The sequence below is a fragment of the Atractosteus spatula genome, chromosome 15 (genome assembly GCF_055471065.1).
Source record: "Atractosteus spatula isolate fAtrSpa1 chromosome 15, fAtrSpa1.hap1, whole genome shotgun sequence".
Taxonomy (NCBI): Eukaryota; Metazoa; Chordata; class Actinopteri; order Semionotiformes; family Lepisosteidae; genus Atractosteus; species Atractosteus spatula.
In genome coordinates this window covers 3582898-3609072 of record NC_142720.1, presented here as the reverse complement: position 1 = coordinate 3609072, position 26175 = coordinate 3582898, and the positions used below count along the sequence as shown (strand labels likewise).

At 47.6% G+C, this 26175-nt stretch overlaps 1 protein-coding gene across 3 annotated transcripts in view; it reads left to right on the top strand.

The window, feature by feature from the left end:
- cep170aa (centrosomal protein 170Aa) overlaps positions 1-26175 on the top strand; it is a 61590-nt gene that overhangs the window by 20347 nt on the left and 15068 nt on the right. For 2 of the 3 annotated variants that reach the window (XM_088934158.1, XM_088934157.1), the window contains exons 1-8: positions 3911-3963; positions 4283-4445; positions 8006-8143; positions 12329-12811; positions 16078-16622; positions 20732-20857; positions 23079-23214; positions 23489-25171. In XM_088934158.1, the coding sequence (XP_088790284.1) occupies positions 4355-4445; positions 8006-8143; positions 12329-12811; positions 16078-16622; positions 20732-20857; positions 23079-23214; positions 23489-25171 (3202 nt within the window). In that variant the 5' untranslated portion in view covers positions 3911-3963; positions 4283-4354. Of the gene's footprint in view, positions 1-2290; positions 2381-3226; positions 3306-3904; positions 3964-4282; positions 4446-8005; positions 8144-12328; positions 12812-16077; positions 16623-20731; positions 20858-23078; positions 23215-23488; positions 25172-26175 lie in introns of those variants that run through there. The other variant, XM_088934159.1, reaches the window with a different exon arrangement.

Genomic DNA, 26175 nt, shown 5'->3' with positions numbered 1-26175 from the left:
CCTGCTGGAATGTGACTAAATGCAGATTTTCTAAATCTGCAAGATCAGACCTCCTTCTTGGAACTTCGTTTCATAACACAAGTCAATTATTGCAAACGCAGTGAAAGTATGTAAAAGTAAAACCAAATGTTATTTAAAAATATATCAGGTTCAGCATCAACATGATACAATTTTTTTAGTTGTAAATTACTTTGACCTTCATCATCTCCTTGTAATGCATTTAAAAGATGATGCTGTACCTGTCAGAGTCGCTCACCTGAGTGTAGGTTGAGCTCAATGATCTCGGGCTCAAGCCTGGGTCATGTTACTAGCGGACTGTGACTGGAGTTCCCCACGTGACGACGCATGGTTGGCCGTGCACCTCTCCTGTCTGAATCTGTGACATGTTAACAGTTGAGGGGCTAGAAAGTGGGTTTGCTCGAGTCTGTCAGCGCTTCCTCAGCCTCCCCTGTGTGGGGCCACAAAACCTGTGAGTCCTGAAATTGGGTAGGTATAACAAGATAACTGGTGATTTTGATTTATAGAAAACAAATCTGCTGAAGTCATTCACACCCCAGTCTCTCTAAATCTGAACAATCAAAGCGATCGGTACCACCTGTCTTAATGAGGTTTACTTCTTCACCTTGCACTGTTTGATTGTGAAGAGCATGAGATGGGCTTTTCCCAGATGAAGTGGGAAAAAAAGTTTAAGCACATTATTGCAGTCGTCAGTTTGATGCAGTGGAGGAAATGGGGAAATGTGTGTGTCATTTTGCAGGCATGTCTCATTTTTCACGTGTCCCATGACCCCTGACATTCTCATTTTCTAGCACCAGTCATCGTTAAATATGACTTGTGGCCCTTCAGGCAGGTTCCTGATCTGGTTGGCAGCACTAAGGGTTTGTAGACTGGCACACTGAAATCGCTGAGACGGCTTCTTGGCAGGGTAGGTGCATATTTAATAGGCTTGGCGACTGTGGCACCTAGTAGCAGTCAGAGTTCATTGTGCTTTAATGATTGGTTAATTGGCCTCCTCCTGCAGTTAGATCCTGAAGACCCATTAAATTCCACATTTATTTTGTTTTCCATTCAACACAGTGGAAGTATATCAACTGTCTAGTGTTTTCGATGCTTTGAAGTCGACTGGATAACACGTACTGTAAGTGAAAGGGAGATTTATAGATTCGCTGTTTCTGGATCCTGTCTAATCTCTCAGAAAGTTTTGGCTCTATAAATTCTTTACTTGTTCACTTCAACTTTCGAGAGGTTGTCTACTGTCTGATTTAGTTGACAAGATATGAGCAATGCTTAGAAAAGATAGTGCTTTGTAAAAACATCAAGACTTGAAAGAGAAAGATATCTAAAAACTAAATAAAGCTTAAAAGCACATTTTTAGCTCTGACATACTGTATGCTGTTTAACAGTAGACAGCTCAGTATTCTCCCCAAGTGTGGCGCCATTATGAAGGCTACGTCCTTCACGCTGAGAGGCTGATAAAATGATATTAAAATAAAAATTACATTTACTTATCATTGACCTCAAGGCTCCTGCAGTTGAAATACTTTTAATGTTATTGTTCCTTCACTTCCTGTAAGTCTGGGAATGACGGTTTCTGACAGGCTTGTATTGTCTAAGTATGTGCAGTAACGCACAATACCAGACCACTGCCAGTTATTTAAAAAGCTGAAACCCAATGAGGTGTTTTATATATTTGACTTTACCCCAGAAAAACTGTTGTAGAAGCACTTATTAAAACACAAATGCATGACCGATCCCAAATTTCCCAAACTCTCACCCCCACCCTGCTCCCCTATTGACAGAGTTTCTGCTGAGTGCCCTGTTTTCTGAAACATTCCTTCATCCTCGGGTTTGTAGTGTTGGTATTTTGCTGGATATGAGGGCCCAGAGCAGGATAAGAATTGAATGACCAGCTGTTGCTCCAGTCTAGTGCAGCTTATTGATGCAGACTTAGTCAAGAAGTCAATGATAACAGACCCGTTGCTCTTGATCACATCCGGTTTTCACAGGTGTGTAATTCTCTTGTTTAATTAGAACAGTGGTATGTGTAATCCATCTCTGCTCTCCTTCTTTAGTCAAACTTTTACAATATCTGTTACAAAGTTTTTTTAACTTAAAGTCAGGGGGTCTTACCCCTTAAATTATATCTGTTAATTAATTGTTCGATTGACCTGCAGTGGGCTGGCGTCCTGTCTAGAGTGGTCTCCCATCTGGCGTCAGTGGTTTTTTGGTAACGGACGGATATGTGGTGGATTGATTCCTCATGAACTTTATCTCCTGTGGTGTTTTTCAGTCCCGAAGTGTCGACAAGCAGCACGCGGTCATCAACTACGAGGCTTCCACCGATGAGCACAAAGTGAAGGACCTGGGCAGTCTGAACGGGGTAAGGGGTCGAAACATGGCTTTCTGGGAAACCCTGAACCCAAAAAACCCGCCTTCAATGTTTAGCTAAGCCAGTGTTCTGTCTGAAGTTACCCATACCCTCTTTCAGAAAATGGAAAACAGCCCTATAATGAGCTAAAACAGGGTTAAAAAAAACAGCAGTAAGAAAGCACTGTCAGCTTGTCTTTCCTTCTGAATCTCGGAGCAGGTCAGAGACCGATCAGTGTAATGACACTCAAGGATGAGATTGAGAATCTGTGTACAAGTATTCGACTGGCCTGACGCGGAAATAACACTGCCAGGATGTTCTGCTCCTCAGCAACACCCCTCTTCCTCTGCTCCAGCTGAGTAGTATCCTCCCGTGCCCTCGCCAGGCATTCTGCGGGAAGCAGCAGGAAGTTAGCCCATTAACCCCGAGTCGGAAATATAAAAGCAACACAACCAGCCCCCTTCTACCGCATGAGTCACTCTCGCTGTGCAGCAGAGGGCGGCGAGGCCCTGAATCAGCCAGAGCAGGAAGGTTAGTCACGCTAAGGCGGGACAGATTAAAAACAGAGCTCAGAGTCAGTCCTAGATCTGCGTTTTCCTTCACTTTACGGTTTGTGTTTCCAGCTCTAGCCGTCTGTGGCTTAAAAAGAAGCTAGAACAGAGCAGTCTCACCGGGGTCCTGGAGACACTCTGTCTCCTGGGTTCTCATGCCTGCTGAACTCCTGGGAGATGCGATTCCAGGCCTTTCCGTCGGGACAGTGTGGGCTCTGGGAGGCCCGGTGAGGCTGCGGGGCAGCGCCTGGTGGTCGGTGCCCATCTGCTTTTCTAAACTGTCCTCTCCTGTCGGCTTTCAATACAGACGTTTGTGAATGACGTCCGAATTCAGGAACAGATGTACATCACTCTGAAGATGGATGACAAGCTGCGGTTTGGATATGATATCCTTTTTGACTTGTTTTCAGCTCCCACTGACTTCCCAGGAGGAATTTCTGGAAGTCTCCTGCTTTGCTGACAGCCAGGGTTCTGAGAGATTTTGATGCTTTTATTTTGAAGCCGTCGCATCCCCGATGGTGTTTCGAGATGCGTGACCATCTATGGATTGTGAGGTGACCAGTAGAGGCAATTCGGAGGAACCTTCCTCCTTCAGGACACGGCTGGATAAGATCCCGGGATCAATCAGCCACTGACTACTGTACCGAAGGGGCAGGTGGGCCGGATGGGCTCCCTCTCCTTAAACAGACGTTTTTATGTTCTCACACAAAAAGCAAAAAAGAAGAAAAAACATTTCAGATGTGGTAATGAGTCCTTGAACATCTCCATTGTCAGTCTTAATGAATATGGATGAATTGAATAGCTGTTGTGTGTGGCTGTAGATGTGGGCTCCTTGCTTTAGAAACTGCCGTGCTGTGAGCCTGTCGGTCATGTTCTTCGCACTCTCCCGCGCTGACGTAACAGGGTAACCGGGTCGCGGCTGGTTCCGGGCTCCTGGTTCCTGGTTTGGGGTTCACGGGTGGCACCTTTCCTTGACGAGCCTCACATACAAACCTGTTCACAGTGGTGCGAGGGGAGCTGCACGTCCCGGAGGAGGCGCTGAAGGTAGGACAGAGGGACTAGCGTGATGGTCTCACAGGACGCATGTCTTTACGCCGAGGGTTGTGGGGGTCTGCGACAGGCTACCTGGCCGTTTTCTCTCAACGGCCACCATGGCCTCTCAAGGAGATGGGTGCATCTAACAGACCCTTGGATCGATTAGCTAAGCGCAAGCAGAGGGGCTAGACGGGCCAGTCAGCCTCCTCTCGCTTGCCCCCCCTGTCGTGTTGCCGTCATCGCGACTCGGCCCTGGGCTCGTACCACGGCGTCTCCGCTGGGAGTCCCCTCTCTGACTCGGGGCCTTTCCTGTGCTGTTCCTCGCTAGCACGAGAAGTTCACAAGCCAGCTCCAGCTGACCAAGAAGCCCTGTGAAGGGGAGGGATTGAAGCCGTCCTGCATGAAGACCCCCGAGACTAAGGCTGCTGAAGCCTGCAGCGAGGGCTCCCCCAAACCTGCAGAACCCCCAAAACTGGACGACAAGATGGCAGGTAAAGGAACCAGTAGCAACCGGCCGGCTGTTTCACCTTCTTCACTTTTATTTCTGATTAAAGTCATCAGCATTTAGAGAGTGTTTAAGGCTTAGAAAGTTCATCCTGCACATTGGACCAGACTTACTGAACCTCTCAGTGAAAATCCAAACCACCACCCTCTGGAAATATGTCACCTTCCTCTTCTTGCAGATTATTCACCTGTGACAACTTCTGGTCCGTGACAAACTAGAGGCAGAGCACTGTCACATCATTAAAGAGAGACAGATATAATTCATCTTGAATCTTCTTGCCTTCAATCACAACAAGCTGAAAGCTTGTATTTTTCAGGCATCTGCATACCCAAATTATGTCAAGGTTTTTGATTAAAAGCATGAAATATTTTTTGTTTACAAAATAATCTCACTGTGCGGTACTGTCAAGCTTCATTGTGATTTTTTGTTTATGATACCTGAGGGAAGTTAAGATTCCTTCAGACCAATTGTTTCACTGTGTCAGCTGGCCTTTCTGTCACTGTGATTAATCGCTTCCTATTAGAAATTTGAAAGGCTTTGGTGCAGGACGAGCTGCAGAGAATCTGTAATCATCTCTGTAAGGTGTTGCCCAAATCTGCGATTGTGGTTGTCTGTCCCTGTTAGACAGGGGTTCACAGGAATGCTGGGTGGCTGAAGTGACTCTGTTTGGCGAGGGTCCCAAGCGAGGGGCAGAGTCTGAGTCGAAGCAGAGATACTCGGGCAACATTTTTGCTGCCCCCCATAGGAAATGAGTAGTTAAATAGAGCTTAATAACTAATAACTAACAAAACATTAGTCAGAATAAAATGTGTCATTTCATTATGATTTACAAAAGCAGTCACGTAAGTAAGCCTGTCTTCTTTTTAGGCTATATTTTTATTTATTATTTATTTTTTTTATTATTTTTGAATTCTGAAAAGCTGTTGAAGCCGTTCAGTAAGTTGTATAAATATTTCTAACTATGGCAGGAAGATTGACAGGACTCCCGATGTGTGTGAGTGTGGTCCTAGGTTTTCTGAGCTACAGTCTGTTGTACTAATGTGATTAGACAAATGTATAGACTGGAAATCTTGATGGCTTTAACTGAAAGCCTGGCATGCATCCCATTGCCCTGAAATTGTGAGTTTTTAAAGTTGTATTAATAGGAACTGTAATTCTTGTAGGAGTCTGAGAACATGAACTGCTGATGCACAGTAAAGCAATACTGTCATAGTAGCCAGCTGTCTCCACAATCTGCAACTGAGTGATCTGGGTTACTTGCTAAATAGCAGATTTATCAGGGGCAACAAAAGAAACGATCAATATGTTGGAAACAAGCGGATTTTATTTCCATGAAAAAATATGCCCGTGGAGACTCTTGTTCACAAAGTGCAAAGAGTGCAGAGTCTGCAGTAATCACAGATCAGAGAGGGGTGTGACAGTATAGATGGCACTCTAGCCTGCTGTAATCACAGAGCAATTTACAATGCCACTGTCTCTTTTTTGCGCACTAAACCTGTGAACTGTACCAAGCCTATTCTAATGTAAATAGACTATGCGTCAAAATGTGTCAGGAAATAGAATTTATAAACAAATTTGTGTACTGAATTTGTATGACTCAAACTCCAGATCTCACCAAACCTAGAAACATGTAATTACACATGGCAAAGACCTACTATTTTTCCTCCTTTCCCTTCATGCATTTTATGTTCACAGTAAGTATACAGGAAGAATCTCTACAGTCACGTCCCGTGTTCAGATTGACAGGGATTTCACACAGCGACCGGCAACTTCAGTGTGCTGGATGTGACGGAATTCTAATGCAGTGTCCTCTTACAAAAATACATGACCAGCACATCCAGGCCAGTCTCTACAATTCATTTTATACACATCACATCCTTAATCTTGGGAAGATCTAATGTATAGGTTTGACAATCAAACTCATTCTGCTTAACTGCGGTTATAAAGAAGGTTAAATTGAGTGCTGGCCTGGAAAGTCATCAGTAAGAGAAATGTTGTGACATTGCTGCTTCTGTAGTGCAGAGCAGTCGGCGTTGCTTTAAGATGGATCGGAAGCTTGTGCTGTTATTCTCTGAAAAGCCTGTGCCAGCCCTGGCAGAGTGCAGGAGGGCAGGCTGGATCTGCTGTTATCTCTGCTATGGGCTTGCAGGTGCAGCTTTCTCAGAATTTCACAGGAACTAAATTGCGAAGACCACCTCTAATAACCCCGCAAGAGGTAACAGGAATCGGCATAAAATATTTTTGTAACCTTAAGTACTACTGTATATGAGGCCTTCTGAGAGTTGTCAGTTTCAGAAATAGTAGTAGTTTATATAGATCAGTCATCTAGCTTGAATACCACAGTTAAAGAAATACCAGCTCTTAGCTTTACACTTTAAACTGAAATCAGTGCTTGCTCCAGAATGGCGCTAAATGGGTTGGGTCTGTCTCTCCGCCCACTCTTAAACTCGATGTCCAGCTGGTATGAGTGAAAGTTAGTATGCCTGTCATTGTATCTGCAGCCCTGTGGAGTGTTAAAGGTAGAGAGCCTGTAAGCTGTAGCACAGGAAGCTCAGTCTCTGAAACATAAACAACAACAACAAGTCTGCTCACAGTGGTGCATTTTCATTCAGAGTGACTGGTAAGCCAGTAATTATTCTTACTGTGATGTTTGACACTTCATGTATTTGGAATGTTAACATTCTGCATTGTTACGTAGTAAAATCAATCATAATTTTGATTTAATCGGTTTAGAGTTGTCTTTTAACCTTTTATGGCCTGAGTTTTTTTTTAAAAGCAAGAAGTGCTTCCTTTGAATAGAAGTGACTCAGAATTTCATAGTTTTACAACAGTATTTACAGGCCACAGGAACTAGCAGTTCTGTACCCGTGTTGAATATTTTGAAGTTAACAGGTTGGCAAATGATTATGTAAAATGTGTTTATATATATTTATCAGATTCATAGAATTATCAGTTTTATACATTTATTAAAGATGATGAGAGATACATATTTTAAAAAATAGTATTTCAGCTAAAAACAGTGACCCAAGAGTCCATTAAAAGAAGTGGAGAAACTCAACTTTTTTGATTGACAGAGGAAAACTCCAAGATTCTTCCAAATCATACAGTGTGATTTGCTCTGTTCGACAAGCACACGGTGTGTACATTTAAATACTCTAGATGAGGACTGGTGCCGCTCTCTCTACTAGCACTGCAAGCACTCACAGACACATGACAGTGGTACAGGAGTCACAGTCATGCAGCAGGCTGTGAATAACCCTGGCTAATTTCAGACCTCCTTGGCAGCTCTCAGACAATGTGGGGAAACAGTCACAGCTAAAGATACGTAATGAGACAGTCCATACTCAAACCAGTCACCTCCGTCATCTAGGACCCAGATTGCATGTGGAGCCGAGCACTTTACTGATTGAATCACTTATAAGCTGTCGTCTGAACTCTTGTAAAGATTTTCTGCACATCCAGCAATGTGGGTCCTGGCCTTTTACATTGCTTATCTGATATCCCAAAGGCGTTACTGAGGGTTGTCTCCCTCTCTGCCAATCCCAGCAGACATTGCGGCGCTGCACCGGGGCACGCCCCTGTATGGCCAGCCGTCCTGGTGGGGCGACGACGACGCAGATGATGAAAACTCCTTCAAGCAGGAGACCAAATTATCAGCCAAGAAGCCGGACAGCGGAGTGACAGGTGAGCTCACAATAATCTGCACAGCGTAAAGAGGTAGAGAAGACCACCTCGGAAGGATGTAAAGCAGGGTGTCGATCTCTGCAAAATCATGCGGCGTTTCAAGCTTAAAACAAGGAGGATATGGCGTGTCTACCTTTAATCTGTCATTATTTTCTGTAGCATCTCATGCATTCAGACAAGGAAGGAGTATCTACAGTTTTCTGTGCTATTAATCAACAAGGCTATTTTTCGCAGAGTCCAAGATTGTGGAATTCTGTCTCCCTACTTAAAACGTGGGAGCTTTTAAATTAAAGGTTAATTATGTTTTTAAAGGAGACACCCATTTTTATTTTTTTCAGAGTGTGATTTACCTCCTAACCATAAGAATTTTAATATTGTGTTATATACATTGTATTTAATACATTATGCTAAATTCCTTTGAATGGTCTAAAACAGTGACAGTCATTTGTTTTAATACAGGATTTGTTAAGCAATAAAGAAGTACAGTATCTTGCAGTAGTACTATACACTGACCTTTGGATGGATGTAAGTCTCAGAAATACTGTAGAACCATTTGCATTTAGCAAGCTTCTGAAATCCAAAAGGCACTGACACAATCACTTATCACATCACAGTGAGCATACATTTTAATAAGCCTGAATAGATTTGCTCATTAGAATACCGACAGACTTTTTTTTTTTAAATGCATTTATGGGCAAATCTTGCTCTTCCCTGGAGATAGGGTTACATACTGTAGCTCAGAGCCAGTAACGGACAGATTGCAGATCTTCTGAAGTTACGTGCAGCACTGTCACACGAGGAGCACGTCTGACGTGACCTGAGTCCGTCGGAGTGCGGAGTGCAGAATGCCCCAGCTGTAACAGTTGATGGGTTATGTACACTGCAGCATTTTCTTAACTGATGCGTTTTCAATCTGCAGACAGAGTAACACCCTTCTCTGTTTGACAGATCTTTTAGCTTAGAGTTCAGCTATTGTCAGACAGAAGATGGTCCGGTCTTCTTTCTTAGGCATATAGGCAATGTCTGTTTTGTAACAGCCTGCTTTTTACAAAATGTTATCCATTTCTGAGACGTTAATGTTTTCATTGTTGATGTCAGTAGCACCAGAAGTAGAATACTAACACTGATTATTACCGAATATTTACATATATTCATTAATCAGGCTTTGAATTAGTGCCATGCAAGACTCATTTTGTGAAAATTACCTCATTTCTGCAGTGAATTATTTTTTGTGTGACAGCTCAGTTAATGATATTTCTCATTGTGTTGCAATATTCAGTATTTGCAGGATGCTGTGGCTCACTTAGACAATGCAGATCAATGCATTCCACACAGAGGATAAACTATACATTTTGCTGTCTGTCGACAGTGGTGTTAATGTCTGTAAATAAATTTGTTTTTATTAGTCCTTCAAAAGCTCAGCACCAGAGTTCATGTTTTTACAAAAGTAACTCTGGAAATGAAGAAAACAGGTTGGTTCTGGTGGGATGATGTAAGCTGTAAGACTTTTGAACAGTGCATTTTACTGCTGCTATGCCTTATCTGAGAAATGAAAAGACCTGAAATGCAGCTAGCCACCCACTGATATACTGTAAACCGGGATCACCCCCAGAAAGAAACCTGGGAGGAATCACTGATGCAAATATAGATCATGTTCCTCCTCTGCAGCTCGGTCCCGACGGTGACCCAGCACTCTGACAAGAATCTCAGCTTTCACCACTTGCTGTCAGCACCGGTTAAGGGCTCCAGATCTCATTAACCCTGCTAGTGCAGCAATAATGGGATTACTGAGCATTAGACCCTTTCAGCCCACAGTTTAGCATCGCTGCAGACAGTGTGACTGAGAGGAAGGTTTCACGCACCAGGGAGGCAGCGGTTTGACCTCTGACCCAGAGAGGAGATGAGAGCACTTGTAGTCCTAGAGGCCTCAGGCCTCACCAGCCAGCTGTTCCAGGGCAGATGTGCAGCTGGCAGTGGTGTAGCGGGTTTTGGAAAGGCTCGGGAAGTGGCTTTTCCCTGGCTAAGGTCACATTCGCCTGACCTGGAGGGAAAAGTTTGTTTTGAAACAGTCATAGAGGGAGGCGAGGCCTGAAACTGTGTGCTGTGTGTGAACATACAGCACCTCCTTGGCTGGTGAGGAGTGGCCGAACAGACCCTTCCAGCAAAATGAGGCGAGGGAGAGCCGGGGAGACTCCGTGGGGCTGGCTTGAGAGCAGTGTGGAGGCCTCTGGCCTGTGGGCCGAAAACAGATGTGGCAGTTGCTGAGAGTTTCATCTTTTTAGCACTCTTTTGATTGTCTTGTCAGGCCAGCTCTGCTTTTGAAGAATGTTTCTCTTTGGTTAAAGTAAAGGAGTTACTAGTTTTACATGCTGTAAACTGCTTGGTACTTGGAGTAGCCAGTGATAAATGAGGAAATATTAGGAGTAAAAATGTGTAGCCAAATGTACAGTGCGCTGTTAACCATGGATGTACCAAAGGGCTTTTCTAGGATGGGGATTGGACCATTCTTGAGTGCTCTGGGCCTTGAATTTTCATAAACTAGGGATCTGTATATACAGTATATATATTTATAACTTGGATATGCACCCAGCTGAACACATACTGAAGACATCCCTAAGGCAGCATCCATTGTCAGTTCTCAATCACCCCTTTCATCTTTAAACCCCTGCATAGGGAGCCTGCCCTTCTTAGAAACACTGTGTAGGCAGCTGTCTTGGAGTGCTGGTCAGAGGAGCTTGTTAGTGATAATAGCTTATTGATTGTTAGGATTTCATTGATGAAGAAATGAGTGTTCTCCATCCAGACAGCTCCCAACTGTTCCAGCAGTGTTACAGAAGAGTGACGCTGCACGCGCAGTAAATCACCTCATTCACTTTTCTTGTGGGCCTATCAAGAATGTGGAATATACTGTATGGACCAGGTAGCACAAAGCATTTGCATGCTTCAGTAAATATTGGGCTGGATCTGAGCCAAGTCGGAGCCCCGTCGACCTCACGCCACAGGCAGTCCAGGGATTCCCTCGTCCTCTGCAGTTGTTGCCATGGCGAATGTCTGTTTTTGTTGACGCATCTGAGAAAGTCCCTTATTTAAGCTGACCACAGTCAGTTTACAAGGAGTGCTCTGACCATCTGCCCGCTTTGCTCTGCTGCAGACCTCTGCACCTTCTTGAATTTCCCCGGGCTTACCTGCTCTGCTGTGGTGGGCCCCAGTTTCAAGCTGGGTCTGCCCCTAGCGAGGGATCTTCCACTGTTCCTGTGGAAGAGGAAGTGTGTCACCATTTATAAATATCGGAAGCTGCGCAGCCTAGCCTTCTGCTTTTTTTAGTCCGTCACGGTGCTCTGAATTGTCCAAGAAGTCTGTTTTATTAGAATCACTTAGAAAAATAAAAATCGCCTTTGAATTTGAATGTAAATGCTGAATTTGGTGAGTAGCCTTGTCAGTTACCTGGGTAGTTTTGCTTCTTATTCTTAGTAGAAAGGTGGGAGTAACCGGTGCTTTGTAAACTGTTGTGGTTTCAGTAAATTGGTGTTAATGTGCAATCGGGATAAAAGACAAAAAAAATAAATCTATTGGTCGAGCTCAGTATGGGTCATTGCTGTGAGTGAATCTCCATTGGCAGGGTTTGTTATGGAATGGGTTAGAACTACACATCTAAAACGTCATGCAGAAAATGCTATCTCAGCAGGATACTGTTCGTGCGTTATGTGTAGCGTGTATCTGTGCTGTGTTGTTCCAAAGTTTTTTTTTTCCAGCATACTTTGCAAAACATTTATTTTCGATGAAAAACGTGAATTTTAATTCTTCCGTGCCTGTGCTGTTGCTGTCTAGATTTCCACCTTTAAGCGTCTTCAGAAACGTTTCTGGAGCAAAAATAACTTGAGAAACCATGCTACAGTTCAAACAGTGTCAGTGTCGTGAGCTCTGAAGTTCCCCTTGCGAAACCCAAATGGTGAGCCATTGGAAGATGTTTCTATATTCGCAGTTAGGTGTCAGTTTCCAGGTGTTTTAACCTGGGCTGCAGTTTGGAAAGGTTTATAAAAGAATGTGTGTTGCTGCAGTGAGACTGCAAAGCCTGGTATCCTTACTGCTCTGACTCACACTGTCCGTGCAAACAGGAGGACAGTTCCGGGTTCGAGAATATCACGTGTTTCACTGGGTGGACTCTTCTCTCTGGTTGCATGCTAGCCGACGGGAGAGAGCCCAGAAAGGCAGAGGACCAGAGTGGGGCGGAGGACGGCCTGCACCCCCTGTGCCGGGAGCCCAGTTATTTCGAGATCCCCACGAAGGAGGCCCAGCAGGCGGCGCCGATGGCCGACGGCGGGATCCAGGAAATTCCCACCAAGGACACGGAGGGCGGGGGCGCCGCGGGGGCCGCCGCGCAGGGCCACGCGTCCTTCACCATCGAGTTCGACGACGCCGCCCCCGGGAAGGTGACCATCAAGGACCACGTCACCAAGTTCACGCCAGACCCACGCCCCCGGAGCAAGAGGTCCCCTCAGCAGGGAGGGAAAGAGCTGACTACCCTGCAGGCCGCCATGATTGCTTCGGAGAGCAAGGTGGCCGACTGGCTGGCCCAGAATGACCCCCCGCTGGCCAGGAGAGAGTCTACGGAAGAGGACACCAAGAGCATCAAGAGCGACGTGCCAGTGCACCTGAAGAGGCTGAAAGGTAGGTGTGGGTTTCTCTCTCCGGTTCCCAGCTGACCTGAGAATTATACAGGAGCCAAAAAAACCCCGCAGCTCCCTGCTGGCAGCCCACTGGAGCGCAGCAGGTGTGATCAGGGTCAGTACCTAGACAGGAGACTCCTGGGAAAGCTAAGGCTGCTGCTGGAAGAGGTGCTAGTGGGACCAGTGGCGCTCATCCTGTGGTCCGTGTGGGTCCTAATGCCCCAGGATAGCGATAGGGATGTGTAAAAAAAGACACCGTTCTTCAGATGAGACGTAAAAGGGAGGTCCTGACTCTCTGTGGTCATTAAAAATCCCAGGGTGCTTTCTTGAAAAGAGTAGGGGTGTAATCCTGGTGTCTTGGCCAAATTTCTCCCTGGTTTTTGCCGGTCATGGCCTCCTAATAATCCCCATCTCTGAACTGGCTTCATCACTCTGCTGTCCGCCCCACTGAGAGCTGGTGTGTGGTGAGGATACTGGAGCACCTTTGTTTGAGGTTATTTCAAACCTCTGGAGGTTTTTTCCTCAGGAGGAAATGTCTCTTTGAAAATGAAATGGGGACCTAAACACATGCTTTAGTGATCTAAGTCCATCACATTGTTACTAACTGGTACCACTGTGAGGTAAATGAGCTAGAGAAGATGCTATTTACCCAGCGTCAGGACCATACCTGGGTCTGGAGGAGCTGTTTGACTGTGGAGGTTTATCTCACCAGCTGTGCCAGGCAGTCTGTCAACCATCGTCCATACCAGCGGACAACAGAGCAGCCAGCTTCTCTTGTACGAGACCTGACCACTCCAGTCACTTTGGCTTGTCCTGTAGGTGGCCTGTGGCAGGTTATTCTGTGGCCGTCCTCAGTCCTCACCTGACATGCTGAAGTCTAAGGCACTGGGGGAGGCTCAGCATTCCTCCTGAGACGGACAGAAGTTACTCATCTTCCTTAATCCCCTCATTTGTTCTGTCTTCCCCCAGGGTAATAAAAACAGATGGGGGGGTATCTGAGCCCCGGTTTGCTTACCAGATTCAAGGGGCTTGTGAACTCTGTCCTTCTACCCTGGGCCTTCCAGAGCTCATACTGGGCTGAAGGTTCAGTCTTTGGTTTGCTCCTGTGTCACTTTCCCTCTTGTGCTACTGAGGAATAACTCAATCAGAGTGGCCACTCCGGCTGCCTTTAAAATTCTTGCAAAGCACACCTGCAGCTTTGTGATAAGGTAACTATGCGCTGAATTTGCTTCAGGGCATTAACGACATCTTACTGAGCAGCAAAGCCCTGCCCCTGACTTCCTCCGCTGTGAAACCCACATGCTGTCTGGAGTATTAAGTGTTCGATGTTCCAGCTCATTTTGAATTCGGGGGATTATATCCTAGCACTCGCAAATCCTCAGCTCTGCTCCTGCACGGACGACAGAGCTGAAGATGGAAGGTAGGCTCTTTCTGTCTCATCTCCCTGCCTGAGCGGTCGTCTTCCAGTTTCCAAAGGGCTGTGCAGTGTCAGTCTGTCGGGCTGGCATGTCTGTAGTTTGGGATGACATTTAGCCACCAAATAGCACCTTTCGACATGTTAAGTGTTTGTCTCTCTCTTGTCTGGGCCGCCATTCCTTCAATTCTTTTTTCACAAAATCCTTTTTTGTGAAAAGGAGTGTCTCTGCCACATTCAGTGCTCCTATCATCTTGCTTATTGTGTTGAATACATTTTAAAATTACAGCCTTTGTGTTTTGTAATGGCCATTGTACTTCAGTGCATGACTTTCTTAAGGGTTCCTGATAAATACAGGATTTAGTGGCTGGGTTCAGGAGCATGTGATGAGAAGGCAGCAGAGCACTGTATTACACAGATTTTCTTTTCGAGGCAGATTGTGTTATTGTAGTATGTTAATTATAGAATATTTATTCTCTGCAATTTTTCCTTAACTGGATCATTGTGGATTGACACATTTTTTCTCTTAATGTCAAAAATCCTTAATTTGCTTACATGTTTTAAAATCCTTAATAAGCTATAAATAACAATTTTCCTTAATTTTTATGCACCCTCTTAAGCTTAAGGGTAGCTAACTAACAGACAACTAGCATGTGTACCGTCCAGATGCATATTCTGAGAAATGGGTGAGGTTCAGTTTTGTCACCTCAAGGGGAAGAACAGCCTCAGAATGTGCAACAGCACTGGGCCAACCTCGTTGTCTGTCGGCCCTAACGAGCAATAATAATGGCCCACCAAGGCTGTCGTGGTAAATACCACTCGTCTCCTCAGAGGGCTTTGTTGGAAGGAAAGTTTGTAGTTCCCAGTCTCACTGGAGAGCGGTGGGCCTGACGCTGATTCTGATAATAATCTGGTTCATGGGCCTGAGCAAAGAAAAGGAAGATGACTCATGTGGCTGTGCTTTGCCATAGTTATTTAGAGGCATCACTGTTAACAGCCAGAGGGAAGAAGATCAAGAGATGTGTGTTTCTTTCCTGCTTCTAAAAGATCTGTCTTAATTTCTTTTTTTTTCTTTAAACGCACATGACCGTGAGCCCCGTCCTGTTGCTGTTTCCTGGCTGACTTCATTAAAACACGACCTCTCTGTTCCTCGGCCCTGCTTGTGCTGAGCCACAACCGGATGCTGCTTTTCTGTCAAATCCGATGCACTTCAGACCGATCAGGAGCAACTTGTCAGTCATCGGCTTCAAGAGTCTCGAATAGTATACTGAATAACTGAAGATCAGTCAATAGTTAATATTCATACTGAATTGCTGAAAAATGGAGTTTGAATACTGTCAGGAACGTGTGGGGAGGAGTGGTCCTCTCAACTCCCAGCTGGAATGTTACAGGTTCAAATCACAGAAAGGTTACTGCTGTGTTCAGAGTTGTGGGAGTCTGGAACAAGCACAGGCCATGTTGTTGAAGCTGATACCCTAGTTTCGCTTCAGACTAACAGTTGAGTTTAATGGGCTGAGTGGCTTCCTTTCATTTGTGTGCACAGCCATTTGAGGAGGGTGCGTGGCCGTATGTGAAGCGATATGTGTGTGCGTGGCTGTATGTGAAGAGATATGTGTGTGCGTGGCCGTGCGTGTGTGTGGGGGTATGCGCGGAGGGTGTGCACGCTGGTGGCTGTGTGTGCGCGCGCGGGGGGTGTGTACGCTGGTGGCCTGTGTGTGTGTGTGTGTGTGTGTGTGTGTGTGTGTGTGCGCGCGCGAGTGGGTGGCCGTGGTACAAGGGGGTGTGCGCGTGTGTCCAGTGATCCTCGACCTGGAGTCTTCAAGGGTTTCCGTGTCTCCCGGTGTTTCCTCTAGGAAGCAAGCATGAAGATGGCACGCAGAGCGACTCGGAAAATGGGGCCGGGAACCGGCTCACCAGCAGGAGGGCGGCGCTGGAGGAGCGGCTGAGGAGTGCCCTGAGTGCCAGGGGGCAGGCTGGCGCCAGCGGGGAGGGCAGGGGTGCAGAGGGGCCCGTGCAGAGCAGGACGGCCTTCATGATCGAGTTCTTCGACGAGGAAAACCCCCGCAAGCGCCGCTCCTACTCCTTCACGCAGGCCGGCGGGGGGGTTGTGGCTGGGGAGGGGCCCTGCCCCGCGCCCCCCCCCAAGCCCAAGGGAGCGTCTTCCCCGCTGCCCCCCCCAGCCCCCCGCCCACTCCCGAAGCAGAGGTCCGAGGACACCTGTGCGGTCCGGCTCTCGGCCAGCGTGGGGCAGCAGACCAGCCCCGGGGAGGAGGTGGACAGCGCAGCCAGGCCAGGGGGCCGGGAGAACGAGGATGACCACAGCGATAAGGGCACTTACACCATCGAGATGGAAAACCCCAACCCAGAGGAGGAGGAGGCTCGCCAAATGATTGATAAGGTAGGCCTGGGCAGCTGCAGAGGTGTCATTAGTTGACTCATTCAGCAGGGTACTCTCCTAGAAATACAGGACATGAGCACCCTGTATGGCCCATCTTGTTCCTTTTTTAGTGCATTGAGCTTTGCTTCTAGTGTATTGGTCCCAGGACTCGGGTGTCCCACCAGGATACTCTCACCTGTGAGAGTCCCTCCGGTTTTTCAGTCCTGAGTTCTTGTTGATTTTCACTTTAACATCACCTGCTGGCTCTGGTTTACAGCATTTAGAAACCTGCCAGCCAAGCTGATAAAAACTTAAGACCACAAGTCTCTCCCTCCCCTCATTTGTAATCTTTTGGCCGATTTGGCTCGTTGGTCGTTGGTAGTAAATTGATCCGAGGTCTCTCAGGAAACGTGGGGATGAGGTTATGAATGAGACGTGAAACAAGGTTGTCTTGGTTTCAGGAAGAAGCTAGAATCCTCTACATCAGTAGTTCTCAAACTTTTTGGACCAAGTACCACCCCTGATCAAACCAAAACATCCAAGTACCACCTACAAGTCATCTTCTCATAGGAACCCCAGAAAATCTCAATGACCAACATGAGCACGCGTGCGCGCACGCACTCACATACACATATAATAAATATTATAATAATAAACTTTATTTGGTACAGCGCCTTTAAAGGTGGCTTCTCAAAACGCTTTACAGAAAAAAAAACAGGAACAACAACAATTAAAAATAAACAATAAAAAAGCACCATTTCAGCGAGAGGGGTCAGCCTGTTTAGTCGAGCAAAGCAGATGTGAATTCATTTTTCGAGCCTTGATACAATTCACAACAGTCTAACAGATTTTAAATGGTCAGGCATTTTCTTGAGCCTCAGAGAAAGACCTATCAACCCCACGCCATAAACCAATATAGACCGGTTAATCTTACCTCAGTTAAAAAGCTAAGCAAATTTTTATGAGTATCAAAATGCTTTTGCTTTTGATAAATTACCACATTGAAAAACGAATCCTCAAATTTATAGCTGTAGGAATCCAGTAATGCGAAGAAAGACAAAGATTTTTGTTAAACAGAGAGTTGAAGGTAGTGATAAGGGAGTTAACTCAGATTGGAGGTAGTTGATGGGGTGCCTCTGGGATCAGTTCTAGGACCAATACTTTTCCTAATTCACATAAATGATATTGATAGATGCTACAAAATGGGTCAAGGTGCAAATGATAAGCAGCCCAAACTGTACAAAAGGACTTCTAATGCATTATATGCAGGATTGAGGAATATGAATTTCAAATATCATATGGGTGGCACTGAACATGAAGAAGCAATTTATGAAAAACGTTTTGAAGTTTAATATGTTACTCTCTTGATGTAGAGACAATAAATAAGCAATAAGAAGCTGACAAAAATGCTCTGATATCGTTTTAAGAGTGAATTTAAATAGAGAGAAATCATACAATGCATTAGTTAGATGTCGCTTGGAATATTGTGTTCTTGTTACCACACAACGGGAACCACATTGTTACTCTAGAGCAGTGCAAAGGACAGCAGCCAGTTCAGGCTCCTGGCCTGAGGGGCTGTCACATTTGGACACTCCCAGGAAGCTGAATCTTCAAGTGAAGATTACATGGGGACTTGACTGAGGTGCTCAAGATCCTGCAAGTCATTAGCCATGTCATCTCAAGTGTCTTCCCCAAAAACAACAGCAGTGGAAAGACCCAGAGACCAGAGGAAGTGGAGTTTAGGGTCATTCTAGACGGAGGGTTATGAGATTCTGAATCCAGCTCCCAGGTCATGTGGTTGAAGTGAACTCCTTTGGATGCTTTAAAAAGTGATGATATATTAGAGCTTTAAGCTGCTAGTAGCTAAAGATTAGGTGGATTGTTGTCACTTTGGTAAATGTGCTTTTAAGAGCACGAGACCTAGAATCACACTTTTAAACCTTTATGCTGAATAAACCCATTAACACGTGATCCAGAGGATACACTAAATAAAGTGACTCCATATCCACCATGTTGGTGCATCATATTTTGGATTGTTATTATTTTACTTTTCCAAATATATGTGCTGAATATAGAGCCATTGTTGATACTTTTATAGTGAAAAGGAATAAGGTAAACAAAACCCTAGCATCATAGAACTATAATTTAAAGGTATTGAAGGTTAGATACAACAATGATAGATTGTTTACTATCATTGAGTCCCTGAAATGTATCATGAGTGCACTGTAAAGCTGTTTACAGTGATCTGTCTCATTGATTTAAAATGTGTCTATAAAATTACATTTCACCTCCAACTCTTTGAGTGTTCAGGGGATTTCAGGATAAAATCAATTAAATTACTAAATTCAATTTCTCCTTAAATTTAGTACTATGTATTACATTTGTCTGCAGTTCGTGCATGGTAAAGTGCAGGTTAAGATGCTGATGAGCTTGGAATTTGCCTGAATTACATATCATATTAAGACAACCAGCGCTGCAAATGGATGAATTTCCTGACAGGGTTTCCCTGAATCTCACAAACGCAAACCAGTTGTGTAGAATTACCCAGCTGTGGCCGAGCTTCCTAAGATGGCAACTCACATTTGGCTAATTCTGAACCCTGTTTTTTGTCGTTACGTGTGAACTTGCAGTGTTATCAGTAAGAGCCGCATTAGTCCTCCTGCAGTGTGTAGCTCTGCTGTTTGGCAGTGGGCTTGCAGTGTTATCAGTAAGAGCCGCATTAGTCCTCCTGCAGTGTGTAGCTCTGCTGTTTGTGCAGTGGGCTTGCAGTGTTATCAGTAAGAGCCACATTAGTCCTCCTGCAGTGTGTAGCTCTGCTGTTTGCTGTGTGATATGTTGGTACAGGTTTTGCATTTGTGAATCAAAGTGACTTTGAGTCAGGAATTGCCGTATGTTTTCTAACGTTTCTGAGCATTTCTAACCACTTTGTCCTGCCACACTCACAGCTGAGGGTTCTAGAATGACTCTCTAGCATGAATGAAACCACAGACTCTTAATTACAGGGCTGGCAGAGAGCTATAAAGGGAAGGATGCCTGTCTCATCTGCAAGATTGAATTAGCTGTTTCTGTTAGCCAAGCCCATTCCCCGCACTGGCCTGCAGTGTAAAATACCGTTTTGCCTTTTGTGAATTGGCCTGAAATTCTCATCTTGGATGTGTCAACTATCTGTCAGCTTCCAGGAAAAGGTGTCTGCTAAGGTTATAGTAATTTTAATTGAACATCACCCTTCAGCGTAACAGCCACTGCCGGCTCCTCCGTGCATGTAGGGGGTGGAAATGCGACTCGTTTTGTCCCTCAAAACGTGAGCCGCTGCAGCGGATTAAAGAGGAAGGCAGATCAGTCAGCTCCTCCACAGCTCTCCTCTGGTTTCAGCCTCAATACCCTGCAGCCGCTAGCTTTCCTGTTGCTTTGCCACCCCGGCTGCGTGCTGTAAAACACTGGACTGTGCTGCCGAAGCAAACCTGTCCAGTTCTTGGGGTTTTAAATGTTTGCCATTCTGGTGCTGTCATTGTGTGCTGCAGTAAAGCATAGTTAAAACACGGTGGAATTGTTGATGCTGCAGATTTTGGAGCGGACCGAAGTGAGTTTAGTAATTTTTTGTCTGAGGTCATTAATGACGTCCAGTCTTACCCAGGGATTTTCTCTCTTCCGAAAGAGTGGTGCTCTTTGTGCCTGGTGATTTCCCTGTCAGATCTGTTGTGAGCTCGTGGTTGACAGCCCTGTGTTCTGCGAGCTACCTTGCTTGCCTGGATTTGCCCAGCCTCTCTGTAGCTGTGACATATCTGACAATGTCAAAACCAGCAGGTCATTTCACTACTATTATTCCTTCCAGTGTTTAGAAACAAGACAGGTAAGCTAGCAGGAGCTCTGTGAGGCCCTTTGTGTTCGCAGCTGTACTAGCAATTAAAAGGCTTTGTTTCAGTAAGAGAGCAGCTCGTAGGAGTATATTGCTCTGCAGTGCGTCGTCCTTTGTGTGTTGTGCTTCGGGTTGAGCTGTGTTCCCATGGCACCGCGCGACCTTGAGCGCGGACTGCGACGGCGAGCAGCCCGGGGAACAATAGAGCCTGCCTGGTGTCGCGCTCGCGGCCCGGCGAAGGGTGCTGGTCTCACGCGGGCTCTTGCTGCCGCAGGTGTTTGGAGTGGAAGAGAGCCGGGACCGCTCCCGGCCTGTCGTTCTGGAGCAGCCGGAGGGGCTGACAGACTGGCTGTCCACGGCTGCCGGGGACCCCAGGAAAACCAGCTTCATCGGCGCGGAGGTGAGGCTCCCTTCTGGACACGCAGTGCTGTCACCGGAGAACGCGTTTCATTTACCTTTCCAAGCATTAATAGGACTGTTGTTGATGTTATTACTACCGCATTTCACAGGCTCTTCCTGTCCACTTCAACAGCTTTCAGAGCTGTAATTAACCATCATTGAGCTGTTAATGAACTAAAGATACTCCTGGTCTTAGAGAGCCGGAGGATCTCCTGGTTTCCCCTCCTCAGGGGCTCTGATTGTCTTAAGTGGTTCCAGCTGTCTCTGTGCTCTTACTCTTTGAGGAGGGCCAGCTCCCTGGGTACCTGCAGGGCTGGGCTTCTCCCGGTGCAGGTGTGAGGGCACTGCAGGTTGATGACGGGGGACTGCTCACCCTGGGGGGAGGAAGGGGCCACACAGCACTGATTTCCCCAAATAACAATATTGTCACGTGTAGATACACCTGTAGTTGTCCCTCTTGAACAAAAGTGCAGAAGTGCTGAACAAAAAGCGGGAAAGTATTCACTTTGGGTCTGTGTTAGAGACGTGGAGGCGTGTTTGTACAACATTCAGTGTGTAGGACCTGTCAGTCAACATGTAGCTCTTACGGCCAGCAGCCATATCACTCTGCAACTCACCACTGGCAGCCCACTGAAGCTCAGCAGGTGTGAGCCTGGTCAGTCCCTGGATGGGAGATCTCCTGGGAAAAACTAAGGTTGCTGCTGGAAAAGGTGTTAGTGGGGCCAGCAGGGGGCGCTCACCCTGCGGTCCATGTGGGTCCTAATGCCCCAGTATAGTGACGGGGACACTATACTGTAAACAGGCATCGTCCTTCGGATGAGACGTAAAACCGAGGTCCTGACTCTCTGTGGTCATTGAAAATCCCAGGGCGTTTCTCGAAAAGAGTAGGGGTGTCACCCCGGCGTCCTGGCCAAATTTCCCATTGGCCCTTACCAATCATGGCCTCCTAATAATCCCCCTCTATGAATTGGCTTCATTACTCTGCTCTCCTCCCCACTGAGAGCTGATGTGTGGTGAGTGTTCTGGTGCACTATGGCTGCCGTCGCATCATCCAGGTGGGGCTGCACACTGGTGGTGGTGGTGGAGGGGATCCCCATTACCTGTAAAGCTCTTTGAGTGGAGTGTCCAGAAAAGCACTATATAAGTGTAAGCAATTATTATTATTATGTTATTATTGTTGCGAGAGAGTTGATTGACTTCTGACTCGCTCTTCATCGGTCTGTTATGTTAGCTGAATTAACATCACAGCCCTCTAGTTCACCTCTGCTTCAGCCCTGGACCTGCCAGCGGAGTCTAGGTGCTGCAGCTCTTGGCTCTTGCAGATAGAGCCAGCCTCCTGCTCCAGCCTGGCGCTGCGCTCTCTCGGAGTGAAGAGGGCGCTCAGCAGTGTTTCTGTACTGGAGACCACTGCTGTCTAAGGAATAAGGGTCAGAGTGGGAGATCTCCAGCAGTCTCGTTGGCTGGTGCCTGTTATTCCTAGAGCACTTTGCTTTGGCGTTGACCTACATAAAGCAAATATAAGAAACAAAACTCTTCCTTTCTGGGTCACCTCCACATGAATTCTCTTGGCTGTGAGCAGAGGTAATTGGGACTTCAGCTTGATTTTAAAACTCACCAATATAATACCTCTCTTATTCTTCTTAGCCTTTTCAAGAGTTGATGGACACAGTTCCAGATTCGTTCCTGTATGGTTTTCATTGTACCTCAGTTTTCTGTTTCTTACACATACTTGCAGTGCGCTGCACTCACCTCTGAGTCTTCCTTGCCAGATCTTGGCAGCAAACCCAGAAAAGTAGGACTTCTTAGTTTTTGCCAGAATGCTACAGTTTGCTATGGTGATACAATGCCTCAACCCTGCAGAACTAAAGTATGGTAATTTTACTGCTTTTGCACAAAATAGACGTTTCCATAATTAGAAGTGCAGAGAAATTAACTACAGTGAAACTAGTAAAACTGTTTTTCCCACAATCTTCTGTCATGGTACTTACAGCAGAGTGTGAAGTTTAATTTTGAAATCCGTAATAAGTCTGCAAGGGCTTTGAGCATATTAATGTGTACTATATGTACTGTAGTGTTTCACAAAACAAGGCATTTTGAAGGAAAAAGTTGAAGTGCGACCCTCCAGCTGCAGTGCTGTGGTGTTCACGAGGGGGCGGTGCTAGTTCAGAAGGGAGGACCAGAGTGACCAGAGTCGGCTTGGACATGTGCTTTCTCTCTCCCAGACTCTCCCGGAAGACGCGGTCGCAGTGGGCAGTCCTCGCTGGGTGTCCCAGTGGGCCAGCCTGGCGGCCAACCATACCAGAACCGAAGCCGATGACCCCCGGTCCGAATCTCCAGCCTTCGCAGCCCAAGAGAAAGGTCAGTGCAGCAGGGAAGGCCTTTGAATTCACTCCAGTTTAGATCACATACAAGGACATACGGTACCCTCTGTACTGTATTTGCATCACGTTAGCAATTAAGAATTCTGCACTAGACATACTGTATATTGTCACAGAATTTGAAGTGCTTCTGTTTGTGGGGCTCCCAATGAAGCACGTGTTCGTCTCTTAAACAGGTTATTTTCATCACGTTAAGCGAGGATGTGTCAGTGCCTTGCCAGCGCTCAGCTGCCGCTTTGTTTTTCCGTGTTTAGAAGCCGACGTCAGCGAGTCGGCAGTCTCCATGAAAAGCACCACCTCGGCCGCCTCCACGTCCAGCCACGGAGAACGCCGCAGGAGGACCCTGCCCCAGCTGCCCACCGAAGACAAGGGCCTGGACAGCGCCAGGGCCAAGCCAGGGAAGAGCTCCACGGCGCTGGGCCCGAGATCGGAGATCGGGGAGAAGCAGGACACCGAGCCACAGGAGAAGGAGAGCCAGTCGTCTCACAGACGGAGGGAGACGGGCCGGGCGGCTCACAAAGGTGCCGGCGGGAGCCCCGCCGCTCCAGAGGCCGACAGGGCTGATGTGGGGACCTCGACCGTCAAGCAAGCCTTGGCCAAGCTCCAGCAGCAAGAGCAGAGGGGCCCCCAGCAGCAGTGGGGCGCTTCCAAGCCGGGCGCCAAGCCTCCAGGGGCGAGCACCGAGAAGAAGCTGCACAGGCACGACCCCGGCCACAGGGAGGAGGACAAGAGGAGGCGGGCCGAGGACGGCGCCGGGGGCCCGCCGGGCCGAGGAGGAGAGAGCGAGAAGTCAGGCAAGCCTCTGGTCAGGCAGGGGAGCTTCACCATTGAGAAGCCCAGCTCCAACGTCCCAATAGAGCTCATCCCCCGGATCAACAAACAGATGGGCTCGTCCTCTCTGGCCCGGGAGAGGAGCGACTCGGTGGGCAGCTTGGACACCACCCTGCTCCTGAAGGACACCGAGGCCGTCATGGCCTTCCTGGAGGCCAAGCTGCGAGAGGAGAACAAGCTGGAAGGCGGCGGCGGAGGAGCTGACCCCCCCAGCTATCCTTTGGAGGACTCCATCTCCCCGGAGTCAGACATAGACACAGCCAGCACCATCAGCCTGGCTGCCGGGGACGCAGACCGCAAAACGGCCCAGAAGCGCCGCACGCTGACCAACCTGCAGAAGGAGAAGAGCACCGTTGGCTCTGCCTCCAAGAGCGCCGCCAGCGCCCGCGAGCGCCTGGAGAAGAAGGCCAGGCTGCGGCCTTCGGAAAGCCGGCCAGAGGCCCGGCGGTCAGTGCAGCCCGGCTCCCGAGCCCGGCAGGCCTCCGTGGACCTTACCGACGACGACCAGACCTCTAGCCTGCCGCACTCCACGATCTCGGACATCCTGTCCTCTGACCAGGAGACCTACTCCGGGCGCTCGCACGGCCGGGGGCAGCTCACCTCCACCGACGAGCTCTTGCACTCCAAGCTGGAAGCTGGCAAGGCCACCAGGACCAGAGCTCCGCAGGCCCCCAGCACGGGCCCCGGGAAACCGGCCACTCTGCCCCGGCCCAGGCCCACCAGAGCCTCCCTGCTGCGCCGCGCCCGCCTGGGGGACACCTCGGACAACGACTTGGCCGATGCCGACAAGGTGTCCGTGGCCTCCGAGGTGTCCACCACCAGCTCCACCTCCAAGCCCCCGTCCGGCAGGAAGACGCCCTCGCGGCTCGACATGCTGGCGCAGCCCCGGCGGACGCGGCTGGGCTCCCTGTCGGCGCGGAGCGACTCCGAGGCCACCACGGGCCGCAGCAGCGCCGTCTCCCGCGCCCCCGACGCCGTGCTCCGCGCCGGCCTGCGGGCGCCCTCCACCTCCGAGACCAAGGTGGCCCCGAGGGTCAGGGCCAACAGCGTGTCCAAGCTGCCCGACGCCAAGTCCAAAATCACGTCTGTCCACAGCTCTCCTTCTGGTGAGTCCGCCGGGTTCCCAGCTAGGAGGAGACCTCGGGCGGAGTGTTTAATGCTGTTTCTCTTACAGCGTCTCTAACTTGTCTGGACCCTGTGTGAGAGCTCTTGACACCCAGTTAGATCTGATACTCTGTGTGTTTCTGTGGCCTGGAAAAGCTGTAAATGGTCATCGGTGTAAATCTGCTGTGTTTGCAGAAGAACACACTCGCTGTAATGGTTCTTTTTTAAAAGGCTGCTTGTTTCACGCAGAGGGACCCCGGGCAACCCCTGACGCAGAGACAGCGCTGCTGCCAGAGCTCTTGGGTACTGTACCGCGCATCCCGGGCCGTCTGAGCTCTGTGTGTGCTGTGTTCTGTCCTGTCCTGGGCCACGCCCTGAGAACTGGGGCCTTCCTCATTAGTGCTGGTCCCCAGTCTGTCTGGGCCTGTCTGTAGGTCCCTGCTGAGGAGCCTGGGTTTTTCCACAGCCTCCCATGTGCTGCAGATGGGTTTACACTACCCACCGGTTTTTTAAGTGAGCAACATCAGTGCAGAGTTACAGCCGAACAGTTCTTGGTTTCTTTTTCTCATTATCTGTTATTTATTTCATCCCTCACTTTTCATATTGCTCAAAATTAATGCAGTATTTACAGTTTAGATCGCAGTACTGAGCTGAGCAGCTCTGCGGTGGCTAAACCGCCTGATGGGTTTGTGCAGGGTGCCCCCTAGTGGACACACATGGGAAAAACGTTTTTTTATTCATCCCTCTTCGTGGAATATTAAAGGGGAACTGCAAGGCTGTTTTCATATTTCAGGGTTAGAAAGAATCAGCATTGATGAGTGCATTTCAAACCACAATAAAAGTAAAATGTGCACTGTGACGTAAAAAACATCTGATTTTCATCACAAAATAGACAAAATTTCCGGGTGTGCGCAGCGTCATGCTCTGTGATTTAGAATGAGGCATCTCTTTTAATCTAATAGACACATTACTTTTGATTTCCAGATGGTTTTGCAGACAAATACTG